The sequence below is a fragment of the Xyrauchen texanus genome, chromosome 6 (assembly GCF_025860055.1).
Source record: "Xyrauchen texanus isolate HMW12.3.18 chromosome 6, RBS_HiC_50CHRs, whole genome shotgun sequence".
Classification (NCBI taxonomy): domain Eukaryota; kingdom Metazoa; phylum Chordata; class Actinopteri; order Cypriniformes; family Catostomidae; genus Xyrauchen; species Xyrauchen texanus.
This window is the reverse complement of record NC_068281.1, coordinates 8,185,920-8,208,731: the sequence shown is the minus strand read 5'-3', so window position 1 is coordinate 8,208,731 and position 22,812 is coordinate 8,185,920. Positions and strand designations below refer to the sequence as shown.

General features: G+C 38.1%; 1 protein-coding gene across 13 annotated transcripts in view; it reads right to left on the bottom strand.

Moving 5' to 3' along the window:
- Positions 1 to 22,812, bottom strand: part of LOC127644589 (muscleblind-like protein 1) — an 89,425-nt gene that overhangs the window by 30,832 nt on the left and 35,781 nt on the right. For all 13 annotated transcript variants that reach the window (XM_052127824.1, XM_052127822.1, XM_052127823.1 and 10 more), the window contains exon 3: positions 194 to 364. In XM_052127824.1, the coding sequence (XP_051983784.1) occupies positions 194 to 364 (171 nt within the window). The remainder of the gene's footprint in view (positions 1 to 193; positions 365 to 22,812) is intronic.

Sequence of the window (22,812 nt, the reverse complement as noted above, 5' to 3'; positions counted from 1 at the left end):
ATTTAGTATCCAGCCCAGAAGTATTCTGCACAACCCTGTTCATAAGTACATTTCAAACAATCACACACTTATAAAAAGGATCAAAAGATTAATTCATAATCAATGGAATCCTGGTAAGAGAAAATGCTATTCAAAACTGCCTTTTCTTAGAGGTGGGTGTTGTTATGCCTTAAAAAAAAGAATCGAGCCTCACCATTGGCTGAAGCTGACTTCCAGGCATGATGGCATTGGCTAGCTGCATCTGCTGGGCAAGCATTGCCATGTTCTTCTGCTGGATCAAATTGTTACGGCCGTTTATCTCCAGCTGTGTCTTCAGGTGTGGAGGAGGGTGCAGGTACTTGCAGTTCTCTCTGGAACAGCGACCCTGAGAGAAACAAGAATAAGAAAGAGAGAGAGAGAGAGAGAGAGAAAGAAAGAGCATGCGGAGGAAAGAAAATAAGAGCTATATCAATTGTTGTTTTCTTAAACTACAGGCAATGTCATGTTCCATGGGTTGAATTCTATTTAAATGAACAGATTATCAAATACAAATTATTTTAGAATAATTATGACTGTGCTTCAATCATTTCCACCGCAACCATCAATTCTGCCACAACACTGTCAGTAAAAAGCATGCTTGAAATCAAATACGAGGCATTTGATGTGTGATGAAAACAAAGACGAATCAGTTCTCATTACCAGCGCTGTAATTTCCTTCACAGAATGCTTTCCAACACGATAAATCATTTGAAATGTACAGGAAAGGACATTGTGGTGGAAATGTTCATGACGTTTCAGGAAATGACAAAAATTGTAATTCATGTACATTCACTGTTGGACATTGTTAGTAGACAAATTAAATAAATTATTGAGAGTGTGACAAGGGAGTTTTTAAGGAGTTTATTAAACCTACAGGGCCAAAAATGCCCTTATAAATGACCTAATACATTATTAGAGGCATATAAATGTGAAAATAAATTTTAATGGCATGCAACTGTATATCCTGTTTTGGTTCATTCTCTCCATTTGACTTTCGATTATAGAGACACGTGTTCTTTTCCAGCTGACCGTATTGAGTGTACGGGAAAGCCCTGAGCTCTGATGTATCTGACTGCTCCCTCGGCAGCTGCTTTCGGCCCATGTTGAATCCGGCCTGACAGCCTGTCACTCTATTGATTAGCAGATTATTGACTAATGAGTCACGTCAGTGTGAGAGAAATTCAGCTGATGAGTTTATGGATCTGCAGTAACCCCGTGTGACCCCCACCCTCGTACACCGAGATGATGTGTGTCTTTATTTGGGCTGCGTTGGTGAGAATATCAGGAAGCTGTCCTTTCCTTAGCAGTCAGTCATTAATCTGCCCTCATTTAACGCCACATGTCTGCAGTGACTGTCCAGCCCTGTCTGTCTGCTGTGGCCAAAAACAGAGCCCTATAAACTCTTATTGTCCATTTCCGTGGTTAAATGTTTAATTATAGCAGTAGGTTTGGTTCCATGTGGCCATATGAACAGGCCCTATCTGGTTGACACCACATGGTTAATAAAGTTGTGGGAAGTTGCGAATGAATCTACTTTTGTCTCCTCAACACTTTCAGTGCAACAAAAGTCAGATCAAGTCAGAGCACTTTGCACAACACATATTGTTTCAAAAAAGTTTTACAGCAAGTCAGGGAAACAAAATGCATAAAATATGTTAAAATTGTGGAGGGTGAAAAGCCATCCATCGATCAATCATCCATACCACCCTCCCTACCTACCCATTCATCCATCCATCCATCAATCATCCATACCACCCTCCCTACCTACCCATTCATCCATCCATCCATCAATCATCCATACCACCCTCCCTACCTACCCATTCATCCATCCATCCATCAATCATCCATACCACCCTCCCTACCTACCCATTCATCTATCCATCCATCAATCATCCATACCACCCTCCCTACCTACCCATTCATCCATCCATCCATCAATCATCCATACCACCCTCCCTACCTACCCATTAATCCATCCATCCATCAATCATCCATACCACCCTCCCTACCTACCCATTCATCCATCCATCCATCCATCCATACATACATACTTCCCTCCCTTGTGATGCGAGAATGGCTTTCACACACAGCGCGAGTTTTATCACACTTTAATAGTGTTTAGTCTCCCATTCAGCCGATGAAAACACACTGCGTGATCATGAGGATTACATCAAGATGTAGATTAGAATGCAGGTGCGAAAAACTTAACGGGAACCTATTATGCAAAATTCACATTTACATGGTGTTTGTTCATAAATGTGAGTCAGCAGTGTAAGTGTACACAACCACCCTACAATGTTAAAAGTCCACCCACTCCTCTTTCTTATATTTCTATCAATCATAGATCCTCCCCTGAGTGATCTACACACAGTCCGCCATTTGTTTTCCACACTAGAGCCAATATAGTGAGAAGAAGAATGTCTCAGCTTCATAAGCATCATACGTGTTTTGTTGATGGCTGTAAAAGTGAACATAAGAGTCTTCATGTACTACCGGCATCAGTGGCTGAAGATGCAGAGGACAAGTTTTGTTAATGAAGGAAATGTGCCCCAAAACATACAAAAATCTGTGTATGTTTGTGCAAATCATTTTACACCAGACTGCTTTGTGAATGAGTGTCAATATAAAGCAGGATTTCCAAAACATTTGATTCTCAAGCATGGATCAGTACCAACTGTTCGTGTTCCAGCTTTATATCCTGAAGATGTAAGTATCACACTTCATATTTTGTGAATGTTTGCAAATCGCCTTTCCGAATGTGCTTATTAGCTGATTCCACGGCTAATGCAGCTAAAGTTACCATTGTACCTGCTTGTATTCATGGAGGCCAGAGCTATGTCGTTATTTAACATTTTTAACCCGAAAACGCTCACTGTCAGTTACCATTGTCTCTGATTGTATTCAAGGAGACTATATATATATATATATATATATATATATATTCATACATATATGGCTGAACTCCGGTATTTATGCTGTCAGTCATATTGGTTCTGATTTGTTGTTGCTGTAGTATTCGAAGCACGAGCTGTAAAGGCACAGCCCTCTTCCAGAAAGGGGGCGGGGAGCAGCAGCTCATTTGCATTTAAAGAGACACACACACAAAATCGGTGTGTTTTTGATTCCACCCAAAAAGAGGCATTTATAACATGGTATAATAAATGATCATGGGGCTGAAACTTCAAAGACACATTCTGGGGACACCTGAGACTTATATTACATCTTGTAAAAAGAGGCATAATAGATCTCCTTTAAATAAAATAGACTGCTCCTCTCTCGCTGTTGCTTGCGTGCTGGTGATTATATGATTAATATATACGTTATAACATAATTTAAGAAATATTTAAGATTCCACACAATTTTGTGATCAGCAATAAAATAAACAAATTTGTGACATTAACTGTGTTAACTCATTTTGTACAAAAGGACAGGGTTTCTTTCATTAAAGCACTTTCACAAGATGCTCAGTGAAAATTCACATGCAAGATTTTTTGAATGCGAGTTTTCCAAAACTCAATCAATCAATTTTTTTCACTCAAACAGTTATACTGATAATATAATTGTGATGATAAATAAATGATTAAAATAGAAAATGCAAAATAGAAACTTTTTCATAAGTAGACTCAAACTTGGGGGGTCGGCATTAACCAGGAAAATAATAAATGGCACTCCATGCCAAAAAGTTTGCTGGCAGTTATTTTTAAAGTAATTTGTTGTGTTGCAATATAAAATGACCTAGTCTGGATTGATTTCACAGTAAAATATGGTACAGTATACAGTACTTTATTGTAAAAAGATGCAGCTATATTATGTGAAACACAGTGTAGCTATTGAAAATGTTTTTAATAGCTACACAATGATTAAATTAAATTAAATTGGAAAAATTGGAAAAAATAAATGATTTAGGGTCCGAAGAGTAAAGATATAGAAAGACAGAGTGCAATAAACTAAAACGATCGCTAAATCAACTAAATAATTCAAATGAAAACTAACTAAAATGAACTAACAAACTATTATTACAGCTTTATGAGGCATTCACACTGACAGCGATCTACATCAACAAAATTACCAGAAGTTAATAATAACTTTTTAACAAGTAGTGAAGTGAATGGGCTCTTTCAAACAAAAAGTGCATGGTAAGTGTATGTGAGAGTGTTTGGGGGGCATATCTTCTGAGTATAAGATGTTAAATAAACATTGTGCTAGAGAGGTCAGGCCAGTTAAACTGAGGGCAGGGAAAATAGCCGGGAGTCAGGTTCCTCCAAGCAGTTCCCCTTGCAATACCACACACACATACACACACCCTGAATGTTGAGCCCTCTCGTGAGTTTGTCCTTGTCCACCTATCATATGTTAACAGGTGTGATCAATTCATCCTGGTCAGTGATGATGTCAAAAGTCAAGATCTCCACAGGCTGCAGTGAAACGTCAAGTGCGATCCAAGTGAATGAGGTTTTAACATAACACGGAAGTTTTCCAGACATAAATAAACCAAGGACTTTCCCACTACATGTCCTTTATAGGCATGAAATGGACTAATGCTATGTGGCAGAGAGACCAAAAATCCAATCATTCCCTGCCATGAGTTACAACTCAATGTTTTCACCAACACGTTAAAGGATAGTTCACCCAAAATTGAACATTCTGTCACCATTTATTCACCCTGCCACTTCAGTGGACTGCCAAAAATACCTTTTTACACAAAACTGGATTTAAAGTGCACAATAACCGTATTTGTTTCCAAGATGCTGTAAAATAGTGTTATCTGCGCAGCAAATTGACTCATTTTGATCCATTAGACAGGAAAGAGCCATGCGGATTGACACTTTTACCTTCTTATCGCATTAACACACAGACTCTAGTGCGACCTTAAAACGGTCAACGATCACATTTTCACAACAACACATCAGCAGACAGGTAACATGTAGTACCAAGGACGGATTACCGATAGGGCCAATGGGGCCAGTGCCCAGGGGCCCTTGACTACCAGGGGGCTCTTGACTGCCCGGGGGGTGCCCTGGGCTTTAAGGCTGTGTGATCTAGTTTGGTGATACCCCTGCTTGAAAACCATTTTGGTTTTCAAGACCATTTCTCAACAACTTTTGGGTGGAGGGGGGTCCTTGGAGATAATTGGCCCAAGGGCCTTTGCAAGTCATAATCTGTCCCTGTGTAGTACAAAATAATATGCCAGTTTATTGATAGGCCTAATTTCTAGACTATTTTACTACAAAAAAATCGGTAGGCCTATATTTGTCTTGTTGTCCAGTAAATATATCTAAACCTTTGGATAAAATATATTAAGTCTTCTTTTCAGGGAAATCTAACAAAAATGTGTGATATTGAATGCTGAAAAACCTGTTAGATTTAACTAAGATTTACCCCATTGGCAAAAATATAATAAAATATCACCACATTTTGTTAGACTTCTCTGAAAACAATATCTTACATTATTTTGCTTCTCAAGTAAATGTGTCTTGTTTTAAGGATGTTTACTGGAAAACAAGACAAAATACTGAGTAAAGAATTATTTATGCAGTGCATTGTTGGCCTTTTACTTCTAATATAAACACATTTACATTTAATTCACTTTCTACATGTGTCCAACTAGCCATAAAACATAGTGTTTGAGTCTTTGAGCTTAAAGCTAAACACAGCTGGCAGAACATTCTAGAACTGTAAACTAAGTTTGCTATCCTGTCTATACAGCATGTAAAAAAATAACACACACACACATGCATGCAAATGTGTGCTGGCCAGTCAAAGAGTCTCCCATCTGCTAAAGGCATTAGGTAAGCTGGCTTCTGTGAGACGTCACTTAGTTGCCAGAGAATGAAATCCGTACTCGATACTCATTACTCTACTCATCTTTATATAGTATGTCTCTCTATATGTCTGGAATTTTTGTGTTGTGTGGAGAGCTTATGAGCTTTTTAAGTTTATTAGGGGTGTCTAACAACTCAAAATGAACATTTAGCAGACATGGCCCACTTCTGTTCAAATGAATGGAAGAACCTGGAATGCCCGACGGCAGCCAACGGTCAATGAAAAAAATACAGACTCATCACCGCTGCCTTCAAACACAGAGCACGCATCTCCTTGGGAGACTGGTCCCCTACCTGCTGGCGTCTTTTGTCAACTACCCAAATGCAAATGCTGAAAGCGGTTAGTGGATCTTCATGGGTGTGTGTATTGTATGCTGATCTGTACATGCAGAAGCCTGTTTGTGGGGTGAGAGCATTCAGTGCAAGGTGTGTCAGGCCCACAGGTCTTACTGAGCATGTGCGATAGATGTGCATTTTCTGACCTGCCAAGAAAATAGGCAAAAAAAGAAAGGAAAAAAAAAGATGCAGGGCAGAGGTGAAAAAATGGGGTGACCATCAAGGGAAAGGATAAAAGAGAGACATGTTTATGGGAGTTGGGTGATACGGGCTGAGCCACTTGTGTCTGTGGTAGCGGAGTCAAGTTACATTCACCCCAGCTAACCCCACTCGCACCTTATCGTAAACTACTGCAGTGAAGCTGCACAGGCTAACTGTGCTTTTAAGGAAATTCACAGGGTTAAAATGATACTTTTCCATCAAAACAAGGGCTCTGTGTTCAGATTGTGCTCCATTAAAAGACTGTTCCAGGTCTTTAAATTCAAAATCTGAAAAGCTACTCGTTATTTCATTATTCGTTTACAAAACCAGTATTAAAAAAACAGATAATGACTTGTTTTTTGTAATTTCGATTTAATGCTCAAGGTAAAAATAGGAAATTGGGGAAAAAATGTATTTATTTAATTTCACTAATATACAATATGGCTTGAATATTTGATTCACACTTATGGGTGGACCTGAAACGCCCCTTTCTTCTGATTGGTCAACCTGCACCGTCGTCTTCCTCAATGCTCAGAGACAGAATAAAAGTTCTCTGCTGTTTAATTGTTCAGATGATTGCAGTAAGCACTTATGATTGAAGTGAATATGGCCAGTCCATAAACAATAAATACATATAATTTCAAAAATATAGCCACAAGATGTAATTATTATATGTGATAACATGTATTTAGTGTGACAGAATCACTTACTAACCTAATCTGTGCAAAGTTATATCCATTACCAGGATTACAATATGTAGTTGTCATGACAACATAGCTGTATTATTGCATTTACATTTACATTTATGCATTTGGCAGATACTTTTATCCAAAATGACTTACAGTGCACTTATTACAGGGACAATCCCCCTGGAGCAACCTGGAGTTAAGTGCCTTGCTCAAGGACACAATGTTGGTGGCTGTGGGGATCGAACCAGTGACCTTAAACAAACAGCGCAATGTTATAGAGCAGGGGTGAGTAATATCAGGCCTCGGGGGCATATAAGGCCCGTGAGGCCATTTGAGAAATAATTTGAAAAGCAAAAAAGTGGCCTTGATTCAATGTACCGTAAGATAAATTACAAGTAAAATAATGATTACAAATAATTTGAAATAATAATGCGAAAGATTGAATAATAGACAGACCTTTTAGTGTTTTATCTTGGTGCGTGAACACGTAGCGGAATGCGTACGTTAATTTCAACCCACAATCAGAAATTGCAAGCAATTGTATGGCCTGCGGATAATTTTGTAAATACTTGAATACCCCTTAATGGGAAAATGTTTCCTCACCCCTGTTATCGAGTTTACACTTTTCAGGGAAATCAACCTGAATGGCTTACTTGGAAAGTTTTTGGAAATATAAAACAAATCCTACAATTACATAACTTTAATTCCATTTTCAGTGAATCTAGTGCAGTCTGGCCAGTTCACAGAGCACCTGCCTCAAACGTTAATTTGAAGCTCTTCATTTCTTGTGTGTGTTGTCTTATCAGAGGGGTGTAAATCTTTCAGTTGCGCATGGCAGGCAATGCATTTGAAACTGGATCGTCAGACAGAGGCCAGTGTAAACCGCCCTGTCAGTGAAATCAGAGAGGCTACAAGGAAAGTCATTCCTGACTATCACTCTGCGTCTTGACAGCTGAGAGAGAGAGAGAGAGAGAGAGAGAGAGAGAGAGAGAGAGAGAGAGAGAGAGAGAGGATGCACTGATATGGCAGGTCAGTTAGTTTATTGGTTGCACATAGCAACATATCAGCTCTGTTCCATTACCTAGTGAGCTGCCTTGTTGTCAGCTGTCTACAAAGGCAACTAACTTGAGTGGACACCAATTGTGTCCTCGAGCAATGCACTTAACTCCAGGTTGCTCCGGGGGGATTGTCCCTGTAATAAGGGCTCTGTAAGTCGCTTTGGATAAAAGCGTCTGCTAAATGCATAAATTTAAATGTAACTTCTAACACTGTGACCTAACCAATTTTCCAGCGCCAACTAATTGGAGTCCCCACTGAATGCAATATCCATCACTCTTTCCAAAGCACATTAATTACTATTAGTCAATAAAGGGACAGTTCACCCCAAAATTCAGTCAACATTTACTCACCCTCATGTTTTTCCAAACCTGTATCACTTTCATCATAGATCACAAGAGATGTTAGGTACAATGTTAGGGACTGACAGACTCAGACACCATTCACTTTCATTGAACAAATAAGATTTAATGAAAGTGAATGGTGACTGCGACTGTCAATCCTTAACATTCTGCCTATTTTGTGTTCCACATATGCAGGTTTGGAACAACATGAGGCTGAGTAAATGAATGAATACTGAATAGATTAATATGGTGGAACAATTATATTTTTGTCTACAAAACTAATTTAAGACATTTAAGCATACACCTTCAGATCAAAAGGTTTTTAAGATCATGAGAACATTTCAGTCAAGAAACTCCAAACTTTTGCACAGCAGTGTGTGTGTGTGTATATATATATATATATATATATATATATATATATATATATATATATAAATATACAGTATATACATGGGTGGTCATTTCTTTATGTACTCATGGTTGTGACGTAAACATTATGAATGATACATTTTTGCAGATTACTCTCTATATATAGATTTGGGAAGGGCAAAAGGGAAATTTGCAAGAAAATTGCTTGTTTTACATCACATGTTGCCTTTACGTTTTAACGCTAGCTTTGTCAATTGAATCAAGAATTGTTCCCTCAGCTCTATAATTGGCTGATGCTCCCTTTTACAGCTGGATTGAAATTCCAGGGGAAAATATGAACTCATCTCAACTTTCAGATGAGTACAGGGCTGGGAGAGAATTCTAGAAGTCTCAAGGTCTTCTTTCTGAAAGGCAGACCTTATTCACGCTAACGCCATCTTTGATTTTGAATGGGAATAACAATGAGGCTGTGAGAGATAGACTTACAGTCTCTTCAATGGGCTGTACTGCAGTTTAAAGTGGATCGTTTGGATCATTCCACGGAAAAAATGTTGATAAAATATCTATCCAAGAACATTTAGTATACAAAGAACTCCAGACAAAACGAGCTGTGGAAAATCAGATTTGATCTAGGAACTTCATAAAGCTTTATACCGTTTGTGCCAGTGAAGAGATGGTAAGTGTATCCTCACAGCCTTGTTGTCATTTCCATTAAAAATCAAAGATGACACTAGCGTGAATTCTCTCTTCATTTACCCTCATGGCATCCCAGATGTGTATGACTTTCTTTCTTCTGCTGAACACAAACAAAGATTTTTATAAGAATATCTCAAATCTCTAGGTCATACAGTGCAAGTGAATAGTGACCAGAAATCTAAAGATCCAAAATGGACATAAAGGCTGCATAAAAGTAATCCATATGTCACCAGTAGTGAAATCCATATCTTCTAATGTGATATGCTAGGTGTGGGAGAGAATCAGATCAATATTTAAGCCCTTTTTTTATTTACAAAAAAACCCCCACCTCCCTGCCCAAAAGAAGAATGTGAAAGTGAAAGTGGAGATTTATAGTAAAATAGTACTCAAATATTGATTTGTTTCTCACTCACACCTATCATGCCATGTCTGATGACATGGATTTAATGTCTAGAGTCGTCTGGATTACTTTTATGCTGCTTATATTTGCTTCTGAAGATTCAAAGTTTACATCTTTGTGTTCTGCAGAAGAAAGTCATACACATCTGGGATGAAATGAGGGTGAGTAAATGATGACAGAATTTTCATTTTTGGGTGAGCTAGTACTTTAAGAGCAGTAAGAGGATAGAATATATTCTTATCTTTGTGTATAGTGTCAGCCGCTGCTCTCCCCCATCAACAGAGTCCCTTTGTACTTGCGGTGACTTAGTTTACTGACAGACATGTTTGGAGTGTGTGTGCGCAAAAGTCTCTGTGCTCAAAAGCAATCTAGCTCTTTATTTTCATTAAGACATCCTTCTTTCATTTGTCGCTGGAGGCGAGAGAGAGAGAGAGAGAGAGAGAGAGAGAGAGAGAGAGAGAGAGAAGTGTCAGAGCTCAGTCAGCTGTCATGTTGGCTGTCGCTCCGTCTGTCAAATCTTTTTTCGTTAACAGTTTCTTTGCCTCTTTCTTTTTCTCCAGGTATAACCTCCTTTGACACAGCCATTGGCTCTCCCTGTACTCATTTGTTGTCGATGTCTAACTCCTGTCATGGTTTACTCACACATTTCATATGCTACCAAATGACCCCACCGAAAGGGTGGGTCAAAGTTTACAGACCTGCCTGCAGTCATTAATGTCATTTGGATCCGTGTACTTACACACATACACACACACACACACACACACACACACACACACACACACACACACACACACACACACACACATGTTGTGTTTCCATGTTTTATGGGGACTTTCCATAGACATAATGGTTTTTATACTGTACAAACTTTATATTCTATCCCCTAAACCTAACCCTACCCCTAAACCTAACCCTCACAGAAAACTTTCTGCATTTTTACATTTTCAAAAAACATAATTTAGTATGATTTATAAGCTGTTTTCCTCATGGGGACCGACAAAATGTCCCCACAAGGTCAAAAATTTCAGATTTTACTATCCTTATGGGGACATTTGGTCCCCACAAAGTGATAAATACACACACACACACACACACACACACACACACACACACACACACACACGTTGGTCTACCTATCATTATGAGGACTTTCCATAGACATAATGACTTTTATACTGTACAAACTATAGATTCTATCCTCTAAACCTAACACAACCCCTAAACCTAATCATCACAGAAAACATTCTGCATTTTTACATTTTCAATAAAACATTGTTTAGTATGATTTTTAAGCGATTTGAATTATGGGGACACTAGAAATGTCCTCATAAGTCACATTTATAGCATAATACCCTTGTAATTACTAATTTGTAACTTACAAAATTGTCCTCGTAAATCACAAAAACACACACACACACACACACACACACACACACACACACACACACACACACACACACACACATGCTTTGCCATTTCTGTATGATAACCTTATCAGTGTGATATTACATGGATCTCAGTAACAGGATTAACTGTGTTCTCAGTAGCTTTAGGGCAATTTACCCATTTAGCAGGGATGTGAGCTGTCCAGTGTGACACAGGATTAGGATTATAATCCCTGGATTATCCATATAGTCTCTATAGGATTATCAATCTTTCTTTCACTTACTCTCGAAGGGAATGTGATCTCTTTCAGGTCCTGTGCAGGGCTTTTCCACCAATATGTGGAAACTCAGCTAATACTTATCGAATGCAGTTTAGTGTAGTTTGATTGCCTATGATGTGTTCTAAATCATTTCTAGGCATTATAAATTATACAGTAGATATGGTTGGTAAATGGTAAATGGTCTGCACTTATATAGCGCTTTTTTTAACCTTAGAGGTTACCAAAGCGCTTTACACTGTTTCCCAATCACCCATTCACACACATGGTTCATAATATAGACAGATATGTTTGGACTAGACAGTATGCATAGAATGGCTTGTACTACTAATTTTTGGGTGAACTATTCCTTTCATTGGTACACCCTGCATTCTTTTTATATCCGATTGCAGCAAGGTCTTACTATAAAGAAGCACAAGTAGCAAAGTATGTTGTAAGGAAGCATTCCATTTCAAACATACAGTACCACCATCTAACTGGCATTAAAACAAATATCATAGCTTGTAAACCTAAAAAAATATACTTCTTAAAATCTACTTTAATTCTCTTTTCTCTCTCTTTCTTCATTTGTCCATTGCTTTGATAATTGATTTAGTATTTTCTATCCTTTTTCATAAATACACATCAGAATGAGCTCAGCTTAGACTGAGGGCTCTGTTGCTAAGAAACCATGACCACGACAGACACAAGGTTTGAGCAAACAGCCTGTGGAGGGCTAGTAACATGCGCATCATTGTGTGAGAAATGCAATTCAAAACCTCAAAAAATGCTGGTAATTATATGCATTTTACCTATGATATGACGCTTCACAAACTAACCCAAATGCACTCAAAACACACTCTCACCCATGCATTTGGTGAGTATTTGAATGATTCCATTAAGATGCTTGCTTAAACAAAACATAATATATATATATATTCTCTCTACCCGTGTCTTTAAATTACACACAGAGAGGAGATGATTTTCATCCAGAAATGTCTGGCACATGTACTGTCTGTGTGTGTAGTGTTTTGTGTGCGTGAGGGTCATTACTTTGAGTCTCTCAAAAATAAAGTAATTCAGTTTTGTGACCCCTCCCTCTTCAGTATGATTGATGTGTCTAGATAGATGATGTGTTTCCTGTCAGTCAGAGGTTTGATGGCTCAGCATATTCAGCTCCACTGGAAGTCCAGGGTCCACTCCCAGAGGTCACTGGAAGCTGAGTCACCCAGCGCAGAAATCTTGCTCTCACAGAGACACAGAGGGCTGGGCTCAGATTACACACACACACACACACACACACACACACGTTGTGTTTCCATGTTTTATGGGGACTTTCCATAGACATAATGGTTTTTATACTGTACAAACTTTATATTCTATCCCCTAAACCTAACCCTACCCCTAAACCTAACCATCACAGAAAACTTTCTGCATTTTTACATTTTCAAAAAACATAATTTAGTATGATTTATAAGCTGTTTTCCTCATGGGGACAGAAAAAATGTCCCCACAAGGTCAAAAATTTCGGGTTTTACTATCCTTATGGGGACATTTGGTCCCCACAAAGTGATAAATACACGCTCACACACACACACACACACACACACACACACACACACACACACACACGCACACACGCGCACACACACACACATACACATGAATACTGTGTGTTTGTGAAGTAGGCCAGGGTCAGGGTGTTCCTGATATGCTGTCTATTTAAGTTTGTTCAAGGGCCAATTCAGGTTTTCAGTTTTTAAACTCAACTGCATGTCGTCAAGTGAAATTATTATTTTTTTAAATTAATAAATTGCATTTTATAAGAGTACAGTTAACTTTATTTATTTATGTGGGAAGGAAAATGGAAATATGTTCTTCAATAAGCAATTCTTTGGAATTTTGTTATGAATCCAGAATTCCAAAGAGCATAAAAGGCTCAGACCAGTTTTTACCCTTTTAGAGAAAAGCACTGTGGCAGTGCCATAGTACAGTGATTGTATCAGATGGTTTATATGGTACTTTGATATATAGCCATAGTATGTGCCAAAACAATTATTGTATTTATGTATGTTTTGACACACTGGTCAGGATCATCATGCTGTATGTGTGTGTGTTTGGTTGTCTCTATGGCGTGATCCAGGAATGAAAACGTCCTCTGTGGATTTACTATGCTCATGTTTATGCTTTCAAACAGTCCTTTATTCTCTAATGAATGCCCAGTATGTGTGTGTGTCTGCTGTGCTTTTCAGTGAGAGTACATTCCATAACAGTGCTACTAACAGTGGTTCGGTAGTCGTAGGGCATTTGGTGCTCTTACTCCATACATGGTGAGACTGGTTAAGTTCCTCAGTCTAGTGGTTGATGAGTGTGTTTAGATGGAACACTTTTGCTGTGAGTTATTGCAACATTTCACACCAGACCAATGAGCACAAGAGTTAAAGCCCATCTAAAGCCATGCAATTTCTCAAGACTATCCATCCATCCATCCATCCATCCATAATTGATTCCTCAGTTTTGTTTCATTAAAGTATAAACTTTGTCTCGAAAAATTCTTCAAGACAAATAAAAATAGACACCATGTGACAATTATTGGTAGACAGTAAGAGTATAGACCTATATGATTTATATGGACAGCATGGCTCAGATAATTTGGTGTTGTTTAAATGTTGGCGTTCATATTAAAATCGCTGAGTTCTGGTCACATTCTTTGGTATCTTGGCAAATATGAGCAAAGTTTGTGACATTGTTGAGAAGTGTTTTGAAATTATAGGGGGGACGTACTAGGGTATGTTTCTCATTCATTTAAGCCCATTGCTGTCTATTTCATTTCTTTCCTTTTAGGATCTGAAGCCAACTGAAAACATGCTTACAATCTGGACATATACACTTTGACTAGCCTCCCAAAATAGAGGCGTTTTACTGTGTAACTTCATGAGTAATCTAACAGATGGAAGCATATATTAGTGTCTCTGAACCTTAGAGTTCAGTAGCAACATACTGTTTACAGAAGCTTTGAATTTTATTGGTGTTTAGTATAGTTTAATTTAAAAAAAAAAGACATTGAAGTGTTGAGTGTGTTTGCCATTACCTAACCAAATGTACACAGAGCAAGGAATCTGAGAGCAGTCAGACACACAAACACACACACACACACACACACACACACACACTTGAAAAGACGTCTCATCATTCAGATTTTGGAATGTAAGCTTGGTGTCAAAATTAGCCATATACAGAGAAAGTGAGTGCGCCCGCGCCCGCGCAAACACACACACACACACATTGGTGCAGCTATCCTTATGAGGATTCTCCATAGATATAATTATGTTTATACTGTACGAACTATAGATTCTATCCCCTAACCCTACCCCTAAACCTAACCCTTACAAAAAAACTTTCCGCATTTTTACATAAAAAAAAATAAATAATTTGTTTAGTCTGTTTTTTAAGCGATTTGAATTATGGGGACACTAGAAATTTATAGAAATGTATAGCATAATACTCTTGTAATTACCAGTTTGTAACCTAAAAAAAAGTCCTAAGTAAACAACCCAAACCCCCCCACACACACACACACATACACACACGCACATGCACACGCACACACACATGCACATGCACACACACACGCACACTAGAGTTGATACAGGGTCAGAGATGACATGAGCTTTCAAAGCAGTGAGTTTGCAACACAAGAGTGACTCGGCCGCCATGATGGCTTCTGTAGAAGCTGTCTGTGATTCGTGGAGTGCTGGGGGCTGTTTTTCAAAGCGATGAGGTCTTCAGATGCACAAGATCAACTCGCATAAACAAGGGAGCAACGGTATTTGGATCCAAGGATACAACACTTGAGAAACTTGTGGGCTAACCAAACAGTCCAAAACAAAATAAGCACAACACACATTTAGTGAATGTTCATGTGCTTGAAAGCCCAGAGAAAGATTTTTGTTGCTCAGAGTTTGTTCTTTCACAGCTCAGGAGACTTTTTTTGAGTTCTCAGTTATGTTTATTTTGAGTAGGCTATCAACGTTGTCTCAAATATGTCTCCTAAAATCCCTTAGGAGACATAAACATTAGACACAAATGAGATCATTGTTGACATTCAGTAAGAAAATAAAAGTAAATCTCAGAAAAACTGAGATTTCACAGGAGAGATTTCGCCCAAAAATCAGAAGAAAAAGAATATGCTCCTGATGCTGCTTGCACTGTTATGGCCACCAGCCATATACATATATTTACACATTTACATATACCTCATTCTGTACAATGCACCTTCAGTTTATGCTTCTTCATTTGCACCTTGTACTGTATTATAGACATCTGCATTGAGCTGGTCTCTGCTTCTCTACATCATAACTTTGCACTCAAAAACTTTATATATATATATATATATATATATATATATATATATATATATATATATATATATATACATTTTACATTTACATTTATGCATTTGGCAGAGGCTTTTATCCAAAGCAACTTACAGTGCACTTATTACAGGGACAATCCCCCCGGAACAACCTGGAGTTAAGTGCCTTGCTCAAGGACACAATGGTGCTGGCCGTGGGGTTAGAACCAGCGACCTTCTGATTAACATATACATACATACTATATATACATATTGCTATTTGCACTTCTGGTTAGATGCTAACTGCATTTCACTGGCTCTGTACTTGACAATAAAGTTGAATCTAATCTATAGACTCTAACCTATAGTGTAATAACCAAGAGGTGTAGGATTTATTTGGAGAGCTTGGATGTAGCCATTCGTCCTTTGAAAAGAAATTACAAAGCTGCATTACAACAACAAACATACAAACACTCTCTATTCTACCATTTGTTCAACACCACGGCTGATTGGTGCAGTTTATTTAAAGGGATAGCTCACGCAAAAACACAATTACATCATCCTTTACTCAACTTCATGCTGTCCCAGATATGTAGAACACAAAGATTTCTAAAAGAATGTCTCAGTTCTGTAGGTCCTCACAATGTAGGTGAACGTTGACCAGAATTTGAAGGTCCAAAATCCACATAAAGGCAGCATAAAAGTAACCCTTATGATTCCAGTGGTTAAATCCATATCTTCTGAAGCGATTCGATAGGTGTGGGTGAGAAAAGGATCAATATTTAAGTCCTTTTTTACAGAAAATCTACACGTTCACATTCTGATGTGGAAGTGACTTTCACTATCATATTCAGCCAATTACTTGTTGAGGCTGGTCAGAAGACTATTCACTTACATTGTGAGAACCAACAGAGCTGAGATATTATTCTAAAAATCTTAATTTGTGTTCTGAAGAAGAAAGAGAGTCATGCACATCTGGGATGGCATGAGGGTAAGTATATCACTAAAGAATTCAATTTTTTAGGTGTAATATCCCTTTAATGGTATTAAAAGAAACAACTACAACATTCTTTCAATGGTGGCTAAACAAAAGCAACTTTTTAATATATAATCATAATTTCCCAAAAATGTGTGGGAACACTTTGTGTTAAAATGACATGTCCAACCCAAATAATATGTTAGTTGCCCTCCTTTGTAAAAAACAAATGTGTAGAAACATTTAAGAAAAAGTAATCTGAATTTAAAGGGAAGGCCATTTTAAAGGGGAATTGGTATCTTTACTCAGTGAAAACCAGATTAAAATAGTTGCTGCCAAATATTTTGTCTACTAGCTTTGCAACATGTTTGCTAATGGATTTGATGATTGCAAATTTAAAGCTGGTAAAGTCATTCATAACGACGCCAAGCTCAAGTTGCTCAAAGAGGAAATTAATATCAGGTTAAAAATGTCAATAGTCAAAAATAACCAGTCACATTAAAAAAGAATTCAACACCTGGCCAGGATAACCATCCAAGCTAATGCTACGTTGGCTACATCACCTGGCCATTAAAAACAAATCCCGAACAGATCTATCCTCAGCATTTCTACTCACTACAATATCATGCTTCAGATTTTCTCATGCTATGCCAAAAGCTTTTCTTTTCTTTGAGTATCAGAATTTATGGTAAGACCAGGTTTAGTTTGACAGATTAATGCTAAGTAAACCTAACAGGTCTCGTTAGCCAAATGAGTTCGGGGTTACAGTTCACAGTGGGTAATCACTCACACTTTCATATATTGTGACTTCAGTCATGGCTAAGAGGGCTGCATGCACATGCAACGTCCCTTTATCCATGACTAGATTCACAATAGTCATGGATAAAGCACTTTTGTTAATGATAATAATCATGATAAACCATTTTTCTACCATGATGTATATAGTACATTAGACTAGTCGACATAGCAACTCTCAGCATACAGAATTCAACTGATGTGTGATAGGTGTGCGGATATCAGCTATTTTACAGGTCAATGTCGCTCTATTTTATAACGCCTATTTAAATCCATTCAGATTTGTTCTGTCTGAATGGGCAGGCTCAAAGTAGCGTTCGTTACCAGAAAACAGCCCCATTGAAATGGGAATAACCCTCTGGTCAATCACATAATTGCACTAATCCGAACCAAAATGGAGAGATAATCATTAAGGGGAGCGCTGGTCCCTTTCTAACAGTTTAAATCAACATTCTGCTGTCGGTTTGGAGCATATAATAATTCCTCACATTTATATAGCGCTTTTTCTAGGCACTCAAAGCGATTTACATAGCATAGGGATGATGCAACAGAAGCCATAGTGCACCAGAACACCCACCACACACCCAGCAATAGCTGGTGGGGAGGAGAGAGTAGAGTGATGTAGCCAATTCAGGGATGGAGATTAATACAAGGCCATGATAGATAGGGGCCAATGGGGAGAATTTGGCCAGGACACTGGGGTTACACCCCTACTCTTTACAAGAAGTGTCCTGGGATTTTTAATGACCACAGAGACTCAGGACCTCGGTTTAACATCTCATCCGAAGGACAGTGCCTTTTTACAGTATAGTGTCTCCATCAATATACTGGGGCATTAGGACCCACACAGACCGTAGGGTGAGCACCCCCTGCTGGCCTCCCTAATACCACTTCCAACAGCAACCTTGGTTTTTCCCCAGGAGGTCTCCCTGCCAGGTACTGGTCAGGCTCAACCCTGCTTAGCTTTAGTGGGAAACCAGGCAAGAGCTGCAGGGTGATATGGCTGCTGGTCGAGGGGACAGAATGGGAAGAAGGCACATGTTTGACTACTGTATCTTCGGTCAACTGCTTTGCATGATATGCAAATACTCACTGTAAACTACATTGAAAGGATACATACTTATATGTAGGTGTCTGTATGTGCCAATGTGCTTTAGATGCCTGGTGGTCATGTAATACCTGTTCTAATTATATCATCAGAAAGAAGGCCATCCACTGCCTACTGTGATTTTTAAGCTCTAATAATACAGTGGCACACATAAATGCACAATATGAAACATATTTACAACGACCTTGGTACAAAACATTTTACGACAACACAAAATATTTGCAATACATTTAACTTCCATAATGCAACTTATGCAATTTAACAGAGTGCTCAGCAGGAAATAATGTAGGACGGCACTTAACCATCATAAAATGTTACCTTATAACAGGTAAGGAATAATGCACTATAATAATGCATTATCGCAATATAAACCCAGACAGGTTAATCAAGATTAAGATCAGTGTTGAATCTTCAAGAGGTTGATTTTGCAATAATAACCAGCTGGGCATACATTATCCTGCTTATAACACAGCTAGGCCTAATATTGTGAGTAAAATTATTTTATATTTTCTGTGAAAAGAAAGAGAACACAGAGTGATAAAAGAGACATAAAGCTAATAGAACTACACTGAATGAAGTATTCTACAGCACCATTTAATAAGCTGATTATATTATATTATTGGTTGAAGTATTATTTTACCCTGCCCACAAGGCCTTCGTTTCACCCGCAGGAAAGATATGTTATTTCAGAGAAAAATGATTTGATTTTTAATAAAGATTAATGAAAATTTTGACCCATTTGAATACTCAGACATCCTTTTTTCGGTTCCCGCCAAAACTATGGTGGCCATCTTGGCTCTGCGAACCATATGTTTGATCTGTTTCTCGTTAGAGATGAGGAAACTGGCCAGCCAGTTCAAACGTCTCTCACCCACGTCAGCTTCATGCTCAAGCCACTTTTCCACTCTATGATCTTTTGCTTCGCTTAGAGCAAAAGTGTAAAACAACACAGAAATTCATAGCTACTTCTCTATCTCTTTCTTGCTCGGTCTCTTGCACAATCACTGTTGTTTTTTACAGCTCCATTTCCCTCCGTATTAAAGCTCTCCTTTTCAGTCAGTTTTATTTACTTCATTTGTTGTTATTTTCTCTATATCTTTCTCCTACAGTCGGGTGTTATTTATATAGCTGCAGATAACAGATCTATCATCCTGTCAGATGGATGGATGATAGATTAAGCTGACCTGTGTTTGTGTGTGTGTGTCTGGACTTTGGCCCATGGCAGTCAGCGTCAGCAGCCTCACAGTGTGCTTTCATTCCGCCAGCACGATCCAAGACACACACGCACACTCATATATACGCTATGTGTGTAAATCCACTATAGATAATGTCCCTCTGTCCACATCTGCACTGAAACAATTCCTTTGGATCTTTTGCCTTTCTCTCTCTCTCTCTCTCTCTGACACACACACACACACACACACACACACGGCCAATGTTAGAGTTAGTTTTGAGGAGGTCAACAGAGAATGGCCAGACTGGTTTGATCTGACAAAGTCTACGGTAACTCAGATAACCGCTCTGTACAATTGTGTTGAGAAGACTATCATCTCAGAATGCTATTCTGAGATGCGGGTTGAGGCTATTTTGGCAACACAATATTTGGCAGGTGGTTTTAATGTTGTGACTGATATATATATATATATATATATATATATATATATATATATATATATATATATATATATATATATATATACAGTAAATTGTGTGAGTGAGTGTGTGTGTTTCTTTTCTCCAGTGGTGTAAAAATAGATGGAAAATTACAAAGTGCCGTTTCCTACTGCTCTGAAAGGAAGTGGTTACAGACACATCCAGTATACACACACAGGTTCACATACACACTACATGGAGATGTTTGTGTCATACAAAATGACACCTAATAAACTCATAACAGAAGAGTTTAATATTTTAGCATATTTATACATTTTAATAATTCAGTACATTTGGTCTTTTTAATATTTAAGTATTTTAATAATTTAGTAGCTCTACACTAAGCCAAATATTGGACGACATGAACCAAAGTATTGGTTGGTAGAACTTCATAGCAGCTCAACCCAGACAGATGTAACATAGCATTTTCATAATACATTTATCAAAGCCACACTTACATAATCTGCCATTTTATATTTAGTGGCGAGTGCACCTGAAGTGTCCAAAATCCAGTGAACACCAGCAAACCACACACCAGTTTGACCAGGCTGAGAGACCAGCTAAGACCACTTTACCATTTTGTTTTTCAGCAGGACTCTAAAGGGGATAACGTTTTGAGAATGCTATTTTATATTGCTAGGCAGTATATGTTTTTTATATTTGTGACTGAGAGGGCCAATCTTGGGTTCTTTACTGATGAATGTGACTTTTGGTGTTATCTGAGCAAAAAGCAGCGGGCTCATGGATAGATCAGATTGCGGTAGAGTTAGCAGCTTGTATCAGCCAGTTCATCATGAGAGATTTGGGATTGGAGTGAGCAAATACCCAACTCAGAACTCAGAAACACATGCAGGAACTTTGGTAAGCTGCCTCTTTCTCTCTCTGCAAGGGGGAATTTACGCTTGGTCACATATATTTTTACTGATCGGAAAGCCGTCCGATCATGAAAAGACCAAGTGTAAATGCCCTCCAAGATTTGATAATGACAGCAATTTTATTACTCAAATCACGCATAAACACGGTGAAAATTCTCTGATTATTTACTTATGATTTCCCATATGTGTATGACTTTCTTTCTTCACCAGACCACATTTTAAGAAAAATGTAAAAATATCTTAGCTCAGTAGGTCCTTAAAATGAAAGTGGATGTTGATTTGACTTTTGAAGCTCCAAAAATTACAGACTGTCAGCATAAACATCATTCATGCAAGTCCAGCTGTTAAATTAATGACTTTTGGTGTCATTAATTTTGGTTAACTCTAAATTATCGCTTCCAGTCAACAGCAGAATGCACGTGTGACACGTGAGACACACGAAAAATGAGGCACATGTGACACATCTTGAAGAGCAGTGCTGTTTACAACTGAGTAGGAGGAACGCTGTACAGAAGCTTTGTTGGTTTTGGTTTAGATCTGTAGTTACTGTATATGATTCTTTACTCACAATGGTGCATTTGTGTGCTTATCCTGAATGTCTCAACAGAGAGGAGAACATGAGATTGCATCCATAACATGGCAACGTGAATACATCACACAAGAGATCGAGTGATCTCCACCCTCTTGTGAAGCTTACCGGAAGCATTGGATTATAGTTCAAAAGTACTTGCTTTTTTCACTTTAGAAGACATTAATTTAACCAGTGGAGTCATATCAATGATGATTTATGCTGACTATCTGTAATTTTTTTAGCATCAAAAGTTGGATCACCATCCACTTGCATTTTAAGGACCTACTGAGCTCAGATATCGTTCTATTTTTTTTATTTTTTTTCAAATGTGTCCTGGTTAAGAAAGAAAGTCATACACACCTGGGATATCATGAGGGTGAGTAAATTAGAGAATTTTCAATTTTGGGTGAACTATCCCTTTAAAGACCCCATGAAATCGCCTGACATGCAGTTTCCTGTACCGTGCTGTTTAAACAGGACGCTTATAGACTTCCCAGATAGCACTCACACATCACTCAGTGGTCTATTTTATGTGTGTTTACATCTGGAAGTCGTATTTTTTATTTTGTCTTCTCATCTGCAATACATCAAAAAGGCATTTCCCTCGGATGCCTATATAACATTCAGCAGATGTCTTTGAGACGTTTATGATTTGGAATGTTTGTAAATTTTAACTTTTAAAGATGTTTAGCAGATGTTAATTAGAATGTGATGCTTTCCAGATAAAACTATCTAAAACAGGCATCTCAGAGATGACGTACATGTGCTATCTGGGTTGTCTTTTTTTCTTAAATAGCTACAGTATGCAGAAGTTACATCACAGCTATTAACCAAGGATTAAAGTGAATTCTGTCACATTTATGAAAAAACTAGCATACAAATGACCTAAAATCTAACACAAATG